The sequence below is a fragment of the Centropristis striata genome, chromosome 14, assembly GCF_030273125.1.
Source record: "Centropristis striata isolate RG_2023a ecotype Rhode Island chromosome 14, C.striata_1.0, whole genome shotgun sequence".
NCBI classification, from domain to species: domain Eukaryota; kingdom Metazoa; phylum Chordata; class Actinopteri; order Perciformes; family Serranidae; genus Centropristis; species Centropristis striata.
The window spans coordinates 29872126-29885359 of NC_081530.1; the positions used below are offsets into that span (position 1 = coordinate 29872126).

The 13234-nt window shown below is 37.1% G+C and overlaps 3 protein-coding genes across 3 annotated transcripts in view; all 3 read right to left on the minus strand.

Annotated features, from left to right (window-relative positions):
* The window catches only part of LOC131984562 (BOLA class I histocompatibility antigen, alpha chain BL3-7-like), a 43369-nt gene that overhangs the window by 5382 nt on the left and 24753 nt on the right, over positions 1-13234 (minus strand). The gene's annotated exons all lie outside the window — the stretch shown is intronic.
* Positions 1037-7225, minus strand: LOC131984560 (class I histocompatibility antigen, F10 alpha chain-like). Its single transcript, XM_059349410.1, has 5 exons — positions 7094-7225; positions 5180-5446; positions 4271-4549; positions 2891-3193; positions 1037-2067 (listed from the first exon to the last, which is right to left on the minus strand). The coding sequence occupies exons 1-5, from the start codon at positions 7143-7145 to the stop codon at positions 1955-1957; spliced, it is 1014 nt and encodes a 337-aa protein (XP_059205393.1). The 5' UTR covers positions 7146-7225; the 3' UTR covers positions 1037-1954.
* On the minus strand, positions 9576-13058 carry LOC131984564 (major histocompatibility complex class I-related gene protein-like). Its single transcript, XM_059349415.1, has 7 exons — positions 12969-13058; positions 12495-12764; positions 11733-12011; positions 11220-11522; positions 10161-10262; positions 9900-9917; positions 9576-9776 (listed from the first exon to the last, which is right to left on the minus strand). Exons 1-7 carry the CDS (start codon positions 13015-13017, stop codon positions 9706-9708), a joined length of 1092 nt encoding a protein of 363 aa, XP_059205398.1. The 5' UTR covers positions 13018-13058; the 3' UTR covers positions 9576-9705.

Here is a 13234-nt window from a genome sequence, read left to right on the forward strand (position 1 = left end):
AATTGTGAAAATAACAACACAAAACAAAGACAGTATTTCATTCTGAAATAATCAGGTCTATAAAAGTATATTGAAACTGTACAGTTCTAGATTATGTACTCAGTAACAACCTACCACTGAGGATATATATTTGAAAAGTAAATAACAGATATCTCTGCTTAGATTAAGATTGCAAAATCAAGTTGTAGTAATTATGTTATTTTTTGTGCAGTTCAGGGAATATTATGGTATATCTGTAAAATGAATTTTGAGATTTATGTAAATAACACACATTCTGCAATAGGTCATGATTACCTGCTGGCTAAAAGAGATGTTTACATCATATATTTCTATTATGCAATCAAGGGAAACTCAATAAAAAATGTGTTAATAAAATTCATGGTTATTACACAAACAAATCATTCTGTGTCACATCTTTTATCCAGGCATTTTAGTATATATATTATTATTATTATTATTATTATTATTATTATAGCTCTGGTTGACCAAACCTCTTTCTGCTCTCTGCTGATCAATGATTGAGTTTATCACTTATTTAAACTCACAGAGAAGTCAGCAGTGTGACAGCGCCCCCCTGTGGACGAATAATGTCTGCCTTTGAACTGAATTACAAGTTGTAGTTAAATGGAGACTGTTACACTCTAAACAGTAATGTTCTCAAGAACACAAACACTATTTGTGGGGCATTTTTCATCTGTATTTGATAGTGGAAGACATAAATAAATAGGAGTCATAAATAGAAGCTTTGAAAGAAAGAACAGTTTCCCACTTTAGATTTCACAATTTTCAGCGTTCTATTTTACTGACAAGTTATAAAAACTGTGTGCAATAAAAAGAAGCTTAAATTTAAGAAAGATGTTATCTGAAAAAAATTAAAAATGTTTACAAATCCAGATTACACACTTAATTTCATCTTCATATTATATTGACACATAATAAAAGTTGTCAATTAAAAAGGAACCACCATAAAAAGAAGTTTTGAGAGCAATGAAAGAAGATGATTTTTGATAGAAATGAAACAAAACATTCTAGAAAACCAGATGAAACATTTATTTTACAGCTTTATATTTTACACACACCATATCTTTACATGATTATTTACACACTGGGGTACTTTTTAAGTGAAGAACAGAATCCAGTTCACCAAATGAAAAATGAATAAAAAGAGCTTCTTCTCCATAAAACCTGGTAAACCAGATCAGAGATCATCTCCACAACATGACAGAGTTTAGAAGTGTTGTACGGGACATGACAGGACTCAGAGAGACACCAGCATCACACAACAACAACACATGTTGTCCAGTGTTGTGTCACAGGGTTTCTGGATTTAAGATGTTTAAGTGGAACATTATAAATATTAAAACCTTTGAGAAGCTCACCTTCCACTTCAGGCTTGTGTCTAATATTTATACTCACCACCAGTTTGTGTTAAACCATATCTGATGAATTTGTTAGCTCATTTAAAAAAAAGGTTCTTTGCAATATATTTTCAATTGCAAAAAGAGGATTTCCTGAGAATTCAAAGCGAATTAAATGATTGTTCACTTCAGAGTGAAATACAAAGTCGTTCATGGTTCTCATGTGTGAGAAATTCTGCAGAGGTCAAATCAAAATGTTTTATAAATCTCATCAGGGAATCAGACATTTTACATAAAATGATGGAAGTGTATTTGGCCCCCATCCAAGGAAATAGATATATTAAAGTTTAAACTAAAATCATGTGTAACTAGATTATTATTTTGCTCTTCTGGTCCGATCACCATGACTCTGCTCTGAGCCGTTCACCACTTACTGTTGAAGATTGTTTCTCTTTCACAATCTGAATAAAAACTTCAACTCAAAGTCTGAAATAATTTAAAAAAAAGAGAGAAAATCTCTCTGTTTGGGTCTCTTACTTTTTTTCTTTCTGTAAGTCAAGACATAATTGCAGAGGGTGAATTTCCCCATTGTGGGACTAATAACAGAATCTTAATCTTGATCTTAATTTTACTGCAATCACAGCGATGAGGATGAGAGCAAGAGCAACGACTGCAGCGATGATGATGGCGGTCATGTCAGTGGGCTTCTCTGTGGAGCAGAAAACAACAAGAAATAGTCACAACGTGAACAGATGAAGCAGGTCAGAAGAGAAGAACGTCAGTTTGTCCACCAGAACACAATCCTGTAGACATTGTTTGTTCTGCTGTTGTTGTTTTTATCCCTTCTTATCTGAACATAATTACTGTTTCTATGTGTTGTTTGTTTATTCTTGTCTATAGCTTTGTTGTCTTTGTTTAGCTGCATGTCTGTGTTGGTTTCTGTCCCATATTTGGGTTTTTGACACAAACTCTGTTTTAAATGTTAACATCCTCAGCCAATGAACTTGATTCTGACTAATTTACTGATAAATACGTTCTTCCATCAATTTATTAAATTATTCCATTATTCAGCCTCTAAAACTGGCCAGTAGTTCAGTCAACACAGTGATTATTATATATTATTCTCTCTGAACTGAGATTAAAAATCAAAACGGTTACACAAATTGGTAGAACTATTTTTTTAAATTATGATTTAAAAACAAAAAATAACTTTAAAAAAGGTGATAAAGATATTGGAAATCTAAAATTAAATTAAAAAAACAATATAATTGTTTTTTGTTTGTAGTATTTTATATCAACCAGAACATTGGACGGGCAACACAAAACAAACTGTGGTAATAATTCCAGAAGTGGGTAGATGTGTTGGTTTAATACTTAAAGTAGTAAAGAGATTCAAGATTAACTTTACTGTCGTTCATATTATTCACAGGACAAGTGAACAGCAGAACCATTTCTGATCCAAGACTTAAGATTCAAGAAACTGGAAACAAAGCAATATGAGGAGCGAGTTAAAAGACAGATAGAAGTCTCACCTCTGTTGGTCCTGATCTTTACTTCTTCCAGTCTGGTGAAGATGTGCTCCTTCACACCAACCAGCTGAAACACACACTCGTACCTGGTCCAGTCTTCAGGTTTGACTGGTGAGAGGTCCAGGTCAACACTCATCTGGAAGGATCCATCGTGGTTGGGGAGGATCTCTCCGAGCTCCACGTCCTCATGAAGCTCCTCTCCATCTTTCCTCCAGAACATCATGGCTCCGTCAGGGTAGAAACCTGTAGCGTGGCAGCTGACTGGAGAGGAGGGAGTCTTCTGGAGGAGAGACACTGAGGGAAGGTCTGCAGAGAGGAGAGAGACACAGTTTATAGGTTCTTTATTACTATCACTACCTTAATACACTATATATACAGTATCTATACAATGTGAATACATCTCATTAATTGATAAAAGAAGAGAGACAGAAGGGAAAAGACAGATGAAGAGAGGTGAGACAGATTAAAAAGTGCAGTGGACAGTGAGTGTGAGAAAGACGAGTGGGGATAAATGTGATGAGTCAGAGAAATAAAGAGACCAGAGAGAAATTGAATTATCTGACTCCAACAGTAAATCCTCTCACCTATTTCTCTGCGCAGATCGTTTGATGGGGAATGATGATTAATAATAATTTTATTACAATAAGTCAAGAAATGTGCAGTTACAGAGTCTCTGGGTTCATACTACACTTCCCTGATTTACACAAAAAAGTGTACTTCAGTTCATGAAGTCTGGACCCCGTCTATTTTCTCTGAACCCTTTTTTATATCTTAAAAGAGGTTTTACTAAGAATGTATGTAAGTTGATCTCTTCCAAAAGGTGCGTCCCTCTTGAACCGTTGATTCGTCAGTTTTAATCAATATCTGGACATGTCATGTCACCAAGCAAAGAAGACCGTTATCTTTCTTCTCAGCACACCATGTCCGTGACCTGACCTGTTACCAAAACATTCAATACAACCTCCTGCCTTGTTGTGACTTGCAGAGATATTATTGGAGACACCGATTTTGCAATGTCCATATAATATAAAGCATAAAATATATATTTTTGTGATGATAGAATCTTACTAAGTTTGAGCAGATGGACTAAATGTATTTAGTTTTGATGTATCTAGAGTAATCATAGATTTAAAAAAATATTAGCACATGATAATTGTATCAAAGCATCTTGCACACAAAGAGAGGGCACACACACACACACACACACACACACACACACACACACACACACACACACACACACACATAGTGAATTATGCATGCATAGATAGTGAGGTTTGTCACATGAGACAGACAACAGAGACAGAATAACAGATTATTTCTAACAGAAGGCATATTAACATTGTGGTGTTCATTAAACTACATCAGGTCATGTGACTCTACCTTTTCTCAGCAGAGAGCTCCTCCCGAAGTTCACGTACTTCTTCAGCCACTCAGGACAAATCTGGGTGTAGTAGTGCTTTCTCTGTGCCATCAGAGCTGCGTCATTGTCAAACTTATGTTTGCTGATGACAGCCTGTTGTTTTGGAGCGACATATATCTCTCTCTCCAGGTCCAATGATAAGAAGTCTTCTCCATCAAAAGCATACTGATGGAAACCCTTGACCTCACCAGTCTCATCATCCCATTCACAGCCATACATCTGCTGGAATATGTGGACACCTGAGAGACAGAGAGACAGAAAACCAGAGTGAGATCACAGCCCAGTCATCTAATATCAGCTGATATCACATCTTTACCACAGAGACACACTGTCTCCACGGAGACCAGCAGTTTGTCTCCACTGTTGAAGGTGGTGTGGCTTCATGTGAGCTGCAGGAACAGACACACACACTGAGGTGGAGTCCTGATTATCAGACTCAGATTAAACCTGAACCTGGACTGAACGTTACAGCCACTGAGACCCTGCAGCCAGTGGATCAGTCCAACAAAGTCCTCTTCCTGAGAGAGACTACACACTAGACCGTCCTGAGGCTGCTCTTCTAGAAGCTTCCACTGAAGGAGAGTTTCAGTGCAGGATTAGTCACTAGACTCCACCTGCTCAGCCAGGACAGTGTGTCCTGTTCAGCAGTGTGTTACTACAACTGGTCAGACTGAGCCAAACACCATCAGGACCATTATGGAGACTGGGGGATGGTCTGTGTGTCCTGATTGGTCCATCCATCAGTCAATAATTCAGTGTGTGTGTGTGTGTGTGTGTGTGTGTGTTTGTGTGTGTGTGTACAGGATGAAAAAAATAAAATATACAACACAATAAACATTTTTTCAGTAGAAAGTGAAACATAAACAAACCTCCAGTTTGGTTGAAGCGCTGCTTTAAAACTTCAATGTTGTTTTTGTAGACCTGCTGGTTACTAATAAAGACCTCAGTGTTCCCCTGCCAGTACTGAGGATCATCTTCTGTGGCTTCGATCATCCAGTCCTGTTTGGGTTCTGCTTTCCTGCTGTTACTGTCATAGTGAACCATCTCAACTTCATCAACCAAAGCAACAGCCACAAACTCTGGGAAGTTTGGGACTGAAGAGGATCCAGTGTAGAAATACTGCAGAGAGTGAGTCACTGGAAGAGAAAAGAAGTGTCACGCTGCGGTGAGGTGGTGTTTTATTTTGTATTCTGGTCTTGTTATCTCCTGTTTTATTGTGAAATAGTAACTGCCAGTGTGTTTGACCCCATCACCATACCAGCCAGTTATCTCGTTCTTGCCACAGCCACAGCTTGTCTTGTTTTTCGCCCTTTTGGATTCCTCGCAAGAGTGATTTTTCTTTGTAATTTATTAGTTAAGCGCAGTTCTTAGTTTTATAGTTTTTTTGAGTCAGCCCTTTTGTTTTTGCTCCTTTTGGAATGATTTTGTGATCTTTATTATTTTTCCACCTTTAGTCCTGATTCAGTTTTTCATAGTGTTTCAGTAGAATCTTTTATTTTTCCTATCAGGTTTTGTTCTTCCCTTTTGGAGTGCTTTTAGTTTGTAGGTGTTATTATTTAATAGAGTTGGGTGTTTCATAGCCCTTTTCTTTCACTCTCTGAGGACTTACCCTGCTGCATTCTTTGAATAAAGAAACTTTTAAGTTCACCTGCTCTGCATCTGAGTCCTGACTTGAGCCCGGTCTGTCATCATTTCAGTTGTTATATCAGTTTTAAAAATCACTTAATGATCTTATTTTCCAGCACAAACAGTCAAAAAGAATGACAATACATTTGAGATATCCTAATTACCTGTTTTACACTCTAATAAATACAAAAAGTTTAGATTTTACATATTTTAATATTTCTGATAAATTTTATCTTGAAAACTGGATTAATTATTCTGAAGTAAATATTAAAACGAGTCACATATTTAGGTCATGCAGTTGTGGACTTGACTCTCATTGACTGAAAAACAATTTGTAAAAACAAGATAATGTATTAATTCATTGAAGGAAAACCCAGTTTAGTTTCCAGTCAGTGGATCATTTATTCTTCAGGATGCATCATTAGATGTTTATGCTCGTCATTATTGGATTTATCTGAATGCATCTATCTGCAATTTCTTTTTCTATATTTGACAAATTATACCAATTACAACTCATGTTTCTTCTTCTGAGGTTTTGAAAAACTAATTTGAACTCTGAAGCTAAAAAGTCACAACACTTCTCCTTATACAGTTTACAAGAGTTTAGTTTTGCTCTTCTCTATAATTGTTTCCATTTTTATATTCAAGTAATAACTGATTTCATGTTTGTGGTGTTGTCAGAGGGTTTGTGGATTTTCCAATGTTTTATAAAGTTGTTTTTTAAAATAAAACCATCAAAAAATCAAATATCTGACCTGTCGCACCTCTCACTATTATATTTATTTATATATGTAAACTGAAGGATTATATTTAGGTTTCACTCCCAGCATCAAGATGATGACCAAAATGTTCTACACACTTCTGGCCTTTTCAGGATTACAGTATTGACTATCCCTGTTTCTAAAAGTTCAACAGGGGGAACCGAAAAGTCTTCTTTTTTTTTATAGGATCATTCAATGAGGTGAACAGACATGATTTACTAACATCAACTTTAACATGATGGTTTGTTACTTATTAATATTTATATTATATAAACGGAAGTCCAGGAAATAAACATCAAAAACAATCGTACAACGATGAAACTCATAAATACAGTTTAGAAAGACATTAAGGATTTTCTTCTTTTACAATAAAGCAACAAAACAATGTTGACTCACTTGCCGCAGCGCCATGCAGGGCTGTTACCAGGACAACCAGAGCAGCCAACATCTTCACTGTGACCGTCTGAAGATTCAGCAGAGTGAAGCTTTGTGTGTTTGTCTGAAGAGAGAAGCAGATATCGTCCTTCAACCTCGAGAATCAGGGTTGAAATGTGGATTAAACGTCACTTGTATCTCGCTAAAACAGACTGAGACAGGTTATGAACTGAAAGTGAAAGTAAATGATGTTACTTCAGCCTGTAAGAGGAAGGGGAGACATGCGGGGCTTGGCTTTTATTTCTCAACTTTGTCCACATATGAAAGGAGTTTTATATTTTCTGCTGCTCACATCTTGTAAAAATGTTTTGCAGACTAATGAAATGTGCAGAAATGTTGTGGCAGGTCAGAGGTCACTGTCAGCTACAGATCAGACACTCTGCAGTTTGTGGGGATTCAGTAGTGTCTTATTGTTCTTTTGTTCTGTATGGCTGCCCTGGGATTTAAAACAGTCCTGATCAAAATATCCACAACAAACAACAAATCCAAGTTTGGTTTCATGGATGTTATAGTGAGTAAATGTGGTGAGGTGCTGCCCCCAGTGGTTCAAAGCTGCAGTTGATGTGCAGCAGTACAGACTGTCATTATCTTATTTTAAACAGATATGTGAGCAGTCAAACCATCTGCTGATTAAATGAGATGAAGGGGAACATATTAAATCCCCTCTGAAGTTCTTATCTAATGAGCTGCTCTATGAAATATATCAGTATGTTTAAGTGTTTAGTTTAGCTCCACTACAGGCCTGCACACTGCTGTTGGCACACATTAGCTCAACTATCAGGACAAACAACATAATAAAACACAAGATGGTCTCCATGAAACAATATTTCACCTCATTGTTGGAGTTTGAAATTAAAATAAATAAAACTGAAGCAGAAAGCGAGTCAGAGAGCTTCTTAAACACAAGCATCAGATCAGGTCAGCTCTGTCCTACAGAATAAATGCTGCTGAGCTGATTTGAAGCTGTGGACGCTGAAAACTGCTCAAACAACAGAAATTGAACACCTCTGTTGATGTTGATTAAAAACATGATCCTACTTTTCATTTTGCTTTGGCACTTCATATAGCTACTCTGTTTCTGACTTCTCTTATTGCTGTTGAAGCACTTTATAAAAAGTTATAGAACTGGGTTTAATAAGAAACTTAGATCTTTTGTTCTCACTATTCCAACTGAGACAATAATATTCATGATTATTACACAAACAAATCAATCTGTGTCACATCTTTTATCCTGACATTGTAGTGTTTATATTATTTGTTACTTTGAGGCCTTATCTCTGGTTGACCAAACCTCTTTCTGCTCTCTGCTGATCAATACCTGAGTTTATCACCAGAAGATCCAGTTACAAAGATCTCCAAGGAATGTTTAACTGTTGGGAAAAAAAGGTTATACAATCAGTACAAACATTGTAAATATGATGCATTCAACGTTATTCGGTTACAAACAAATAGTCATAACAAGGCCAAGTAGAAGTGAAAGTAGGCTAAATAAATATAAAGACGTGTTTTAGCTGCGCAGGAACAAATGCAGAGCTGACTGGAAAAGTGAAGCAGAGATTAAAAAGGTGATGGTACCTGGAGATGCCACATGACAGAGGAGAAGCAACGAGAGGAACTTCTTCATTTTCTCAATAAAGGAGTGTAAACAGAGACAGGTACCAAGAGAGACGGCTCACTGACCTCTCAGTCCCTGTACCTGTCAGGTGATTCAGTTACTGCCACGCCCCTTTAGGAGACGAGCTGCAGGTCCAATGGGAGAAATAAAACTGGGCGCAGATTATGATGTGAAGCATGATTTAAAGATTAATTTTGGAGTGAGGGATACGGAGGGAGAAGCAGGTTAGAGAGTTTAGATCAACTGATATTGATGAGTCTGACTCTAAAGACTCTAAAGGAAGTTGTAGCTGGAAAGACTGAGGAATGTTGCTCTGGCAGCTTGTTTCACTGCAGTGACTTCTCTCACAGCTGACTCATTTCAGAGTTATGTTGCTCTCTAGTGGTAACATAAGGAAACACACTCTAGCCTCAAGATTCAAGGGCACTCAATGATTCAAGAAGGTTTTGCTGTTTTCTTTCATCTTTACACTTTAATAACTAAGAAAATGCAGCAAAGTAATTCTTCAGATCCTAAACAAAATATAAATGTGGATAAAGACATGAAGCTGGATACATCACTGAAAAGCTGAAACTTTAACACCACACACTTGGTATGCCTGTGTCTCTTTTCATTGTAATTTTATTCATCAATAGTATACAATGCACATTTGAATTTATAAAAAGTATTAAAAAGTGAAAATGAATCAAGAAGCTTGGGCAGGAAACACATTTTTGCATCAATGTAAAATAAATGAAAAGATATAATATAAGAAAAAATAATCAAACTAAATCAGATTTATATGGTAAATTATACATTTATGATGAGAAATAAAACAATTCAACTTTGAAATATCAAGCACATAAATTATACCTATGATACTAAAGTATAGTAATATAGCTGCTTCATTGTTGCAGGAAACCACTTTTCAGTCTCTTTTGCTTCTGTAAAGATATATAATGTGACACGTGTCAAAGTTTCACTGTTTCACCAGTTGGTCAGACACACTTGGATTCAACTTCTCAGAGAGTTCAGAGCTGCTGTCAGGAGCTGTGAGGTCAGAAACAAACTGTTAGTGTGAAACTGTGTAAAGTCTGATCATCCTGCTCTGAACTTTGAGGAACTGAAAATGCAGGAAAAGTGCTGATTTAAAAAAAAGGAAGGTTTACTAACCAGATGGAGGGCATTTGGCTGAAATCAAAACAGACAAATTGTTTTAGTTGGAAATCCCACCAGTATATGTAGATCTCACTTGATTTCTTCACTCTCCAACATAATCATGGTGTAGTCATATTATCAGGACTTACAGAGCGCTGTAAGGCTCTCTGGGGGTAAGGAACTGATGCTGGTCTCAATTTTCTCACTTGGATTTAAGAATCAAGTATTAAAAAAAGTAATTTAAAATGAGATGACCTTTTCATTTATCTCTCTCACCTTTCTTCCTTTTGTAAATGATAAATCCAGTGGCAGTGATGAAGAAGAGAACAAGAACAACAGCTGCAGCAGTGATGGACGTGATCAGGTCTCTGGTCTTCACTGTTAAAGGAAAAATAAATAAGTTAGGTCCTGCTTTGCTTTCAGACTTTGGCCGACCTCAGGTCATTTCAGAGAGAGGCCGTTCCTAACGGCTGTGCTGCAAATGCAGGTGCACATGCACATTCCTTCAGATGGTGAAAGCCTGATTCAATGGTGGGAAACCCTGCAGAAAGAGTTGCTATTCAGCAGGAGGAGGGCTGTATTTTTTCTCTTTATTCTGGCTTGATTTTATGCATTTATTTATTTGCTTTTTCCAGAAAAATGCCTACCCCAACATGGACATGCAGCACAAACCCCTCACTTGTGCAGTAAATAGATATGGTCTGAAAACAGACATGTGGTCCATGTTATCCAGGTTATGTTCGGTCAAGTTGAGTCCTTCGTTTATACAAATCAAGTCACAACATGAAACACAATTATTTAACAGAAAACGGCCATTTGAACCTGCATTAAATTACTCAACAATTTTAAAATGTGATCAACATCGAAACATAACTTAACGAATTAAACCTAACTTTAATTAAATTAATTAAAACTAAATTTGATTCCTACGTATCCACAGTTTGTAGAAACATACTGTTACAATGCCAGTGTTTTATTTTACCTATCGGGTTGATTGGTGATTTCAGTCGTTAAATTACACAGACACTTGTAATGTAAACATTAACAATATAGAATATTTTTTTAAATTTTATATTTAAAGTCCAAGTCACAACAGTGACTTGAGTCGACTCAAGTCTAAGTCACAGTGACACAAATCCACATCTCTGTCTATTAGTGCTTCAAAACCTTCTATGACTTAGAAAATCCATTAATATCGTTCAGTTCAGATGATCTGACCAGTGACACTGAGGCTTTGAACTTTTTGATGATGACTTTTAGCTACAGGAAATTGTAGCTCAACAACTAAAACACATCCATACAGTCCCATTCAGCACCATTAAATGTCATCCTCACCTCTGTTGGTCCTGATCACTGCTTTGTCCAGTCTGGTGACGATGTCGTCCTTCACACCAGAGAGATGAAACACACACTCGTACCTGGTCCAGTCTTCAGGTTTGACTGATGAGAGGTCCAGGTCAACACTCATCTGGAAGGATCCATCGTGGTTGGGGAGGATCTCTCCGAGCTCCACGTCCTCATGAAGCTCCTCTCCATCTTTCCTCCAGAACATCATGGCTGCCTCAGGGTAGAAACCTGTAGCGTGGCAGCTGACTGGAGAGGAGGGAGTCTTCTGGAGGAGAGACACTGAGGGAAGGTCTGCAGAGAGGACAGAGAAAGGGAAAAAATAAGAGATTAAAAAGGGAGAAATCAAGATAAGAAATAGAGAAACGAGGAGATGGAAGCAACAAGACGTTAGTTAAATCAAATCTTACTGCTAAAGAGTGATATTACAATGACAATTTAGTCTCAACAGACTGTATAAACATTACTGTGTCCATGAAATGATATCAGGTCATGTGATATTACCTTTTCTCAGCAGAGAGCTCTTGCCATAGTCCACATACATCTTCAGCCATTGAGGGAGAATCTGAGTGAGGTAATACTTGCTGAATTTCAATCTAACTTCCTCAGCGTCCCATCTCTGTTTGGTGATGACAGCCTGTGGTTGTGGAGCGATCCATGTCAGTGTCTTCAGGTCCAATGATATAAAGTCTTCTCCGTTATAACCATACTGATCATAGCCATGAACATTTCCAGTCTCATCATCCCACTCACAGCCATACATCCTCTGGAAAATATGGACACCTGACAGAGCAACAGAGGGTAAAACATGATGTACAGATGATATCTCAGGTTAAAAAAAGATGATCTTAAACATGTTGTGCATGTCATGAGGTTAGTATCTCTTGTGGTGTGCTCATGATTCAAGAGCAAATAATCAGTGCATTTTTTTAATTAAAATGAGTGAGTTACAAACGTATTTGTGATCTTACAGAAACAAACATAATTCTGGAGAAAGTATTTTCCCTTAAAACCTAATTGATTATGCAGTTTTGTGTTATGGGAACATAATTTTAATAGACCAGGGCTAACAGGAAATGACCTGATCTCATGGAAAATAGTCAAATCTACAGTTTTGAAGCCAGGGCTCTAGGTTGAAAACCTAAACCAAAGCCTACAGGTTGGCCTGTCAAAATAAACAAAAAAAAAACTGCTTTAAAACAGCTAAACTGACAAAAATAAAAAAAATAAAAATGAAAAGATATAATATGACATTCCATACTGTACCTTCACTTTGGTTGAAGCGCTGCTTCAAATGGTCAATCGAGGCTTTGAAAAGGAAAGGCACATTGTCAGTACATTCTCGAGTGTACCACTCCCACTGCTGAGGTTCATTTTCTAATAATTTTCTCATCCAGTCCTGTTTTGGTTCTGCAATCTTCTTATCTGTGTTACAGTAACCGATCAGAAGTTCATCAACCAATGCAAAACCCACAAACTCTGGGACTTTTGGGGATCCAGAAGATCCAGTTGCAAAAAACTTCAAGGAGTGTTTAACTGTCGGACAAACAAGATTATACAATCAGTATAAACATCGTAAATATGATGCATTTAGTGTAATTCGGTTACAAACAAATAGTCATAACAAGGCCAAGTAGAAGTGAAAGTAGGCTAAATAAATATAAAGACGTGTTTTAGCTGCGCAGGAAAAAATGCAGAGCTGACTGGAAAAGTGAAGCAGAGATTAAAAGGTGATCGTACCTGGAGATGCCACATGACAGAGGAGAAGCAACGAGAGGAACTTCTTCATCTTCTCAATAAAGGAGTGTAAACAGAGACAGGTACCAAGAGAGACGGCTCACTGACCTCTCAGTCCCTGAACCTGTCAGGTGGCTCAGTTACTGCCACGCCCCTTTAGGAGACGAGCTGCAGGTCCAATGGGAGAAATAAAAGTGAGCGCAGAATATGATGTCTAACACACGATTCAGGTATAATAACGTTTCATCATATATATAAATGTTTAAGAT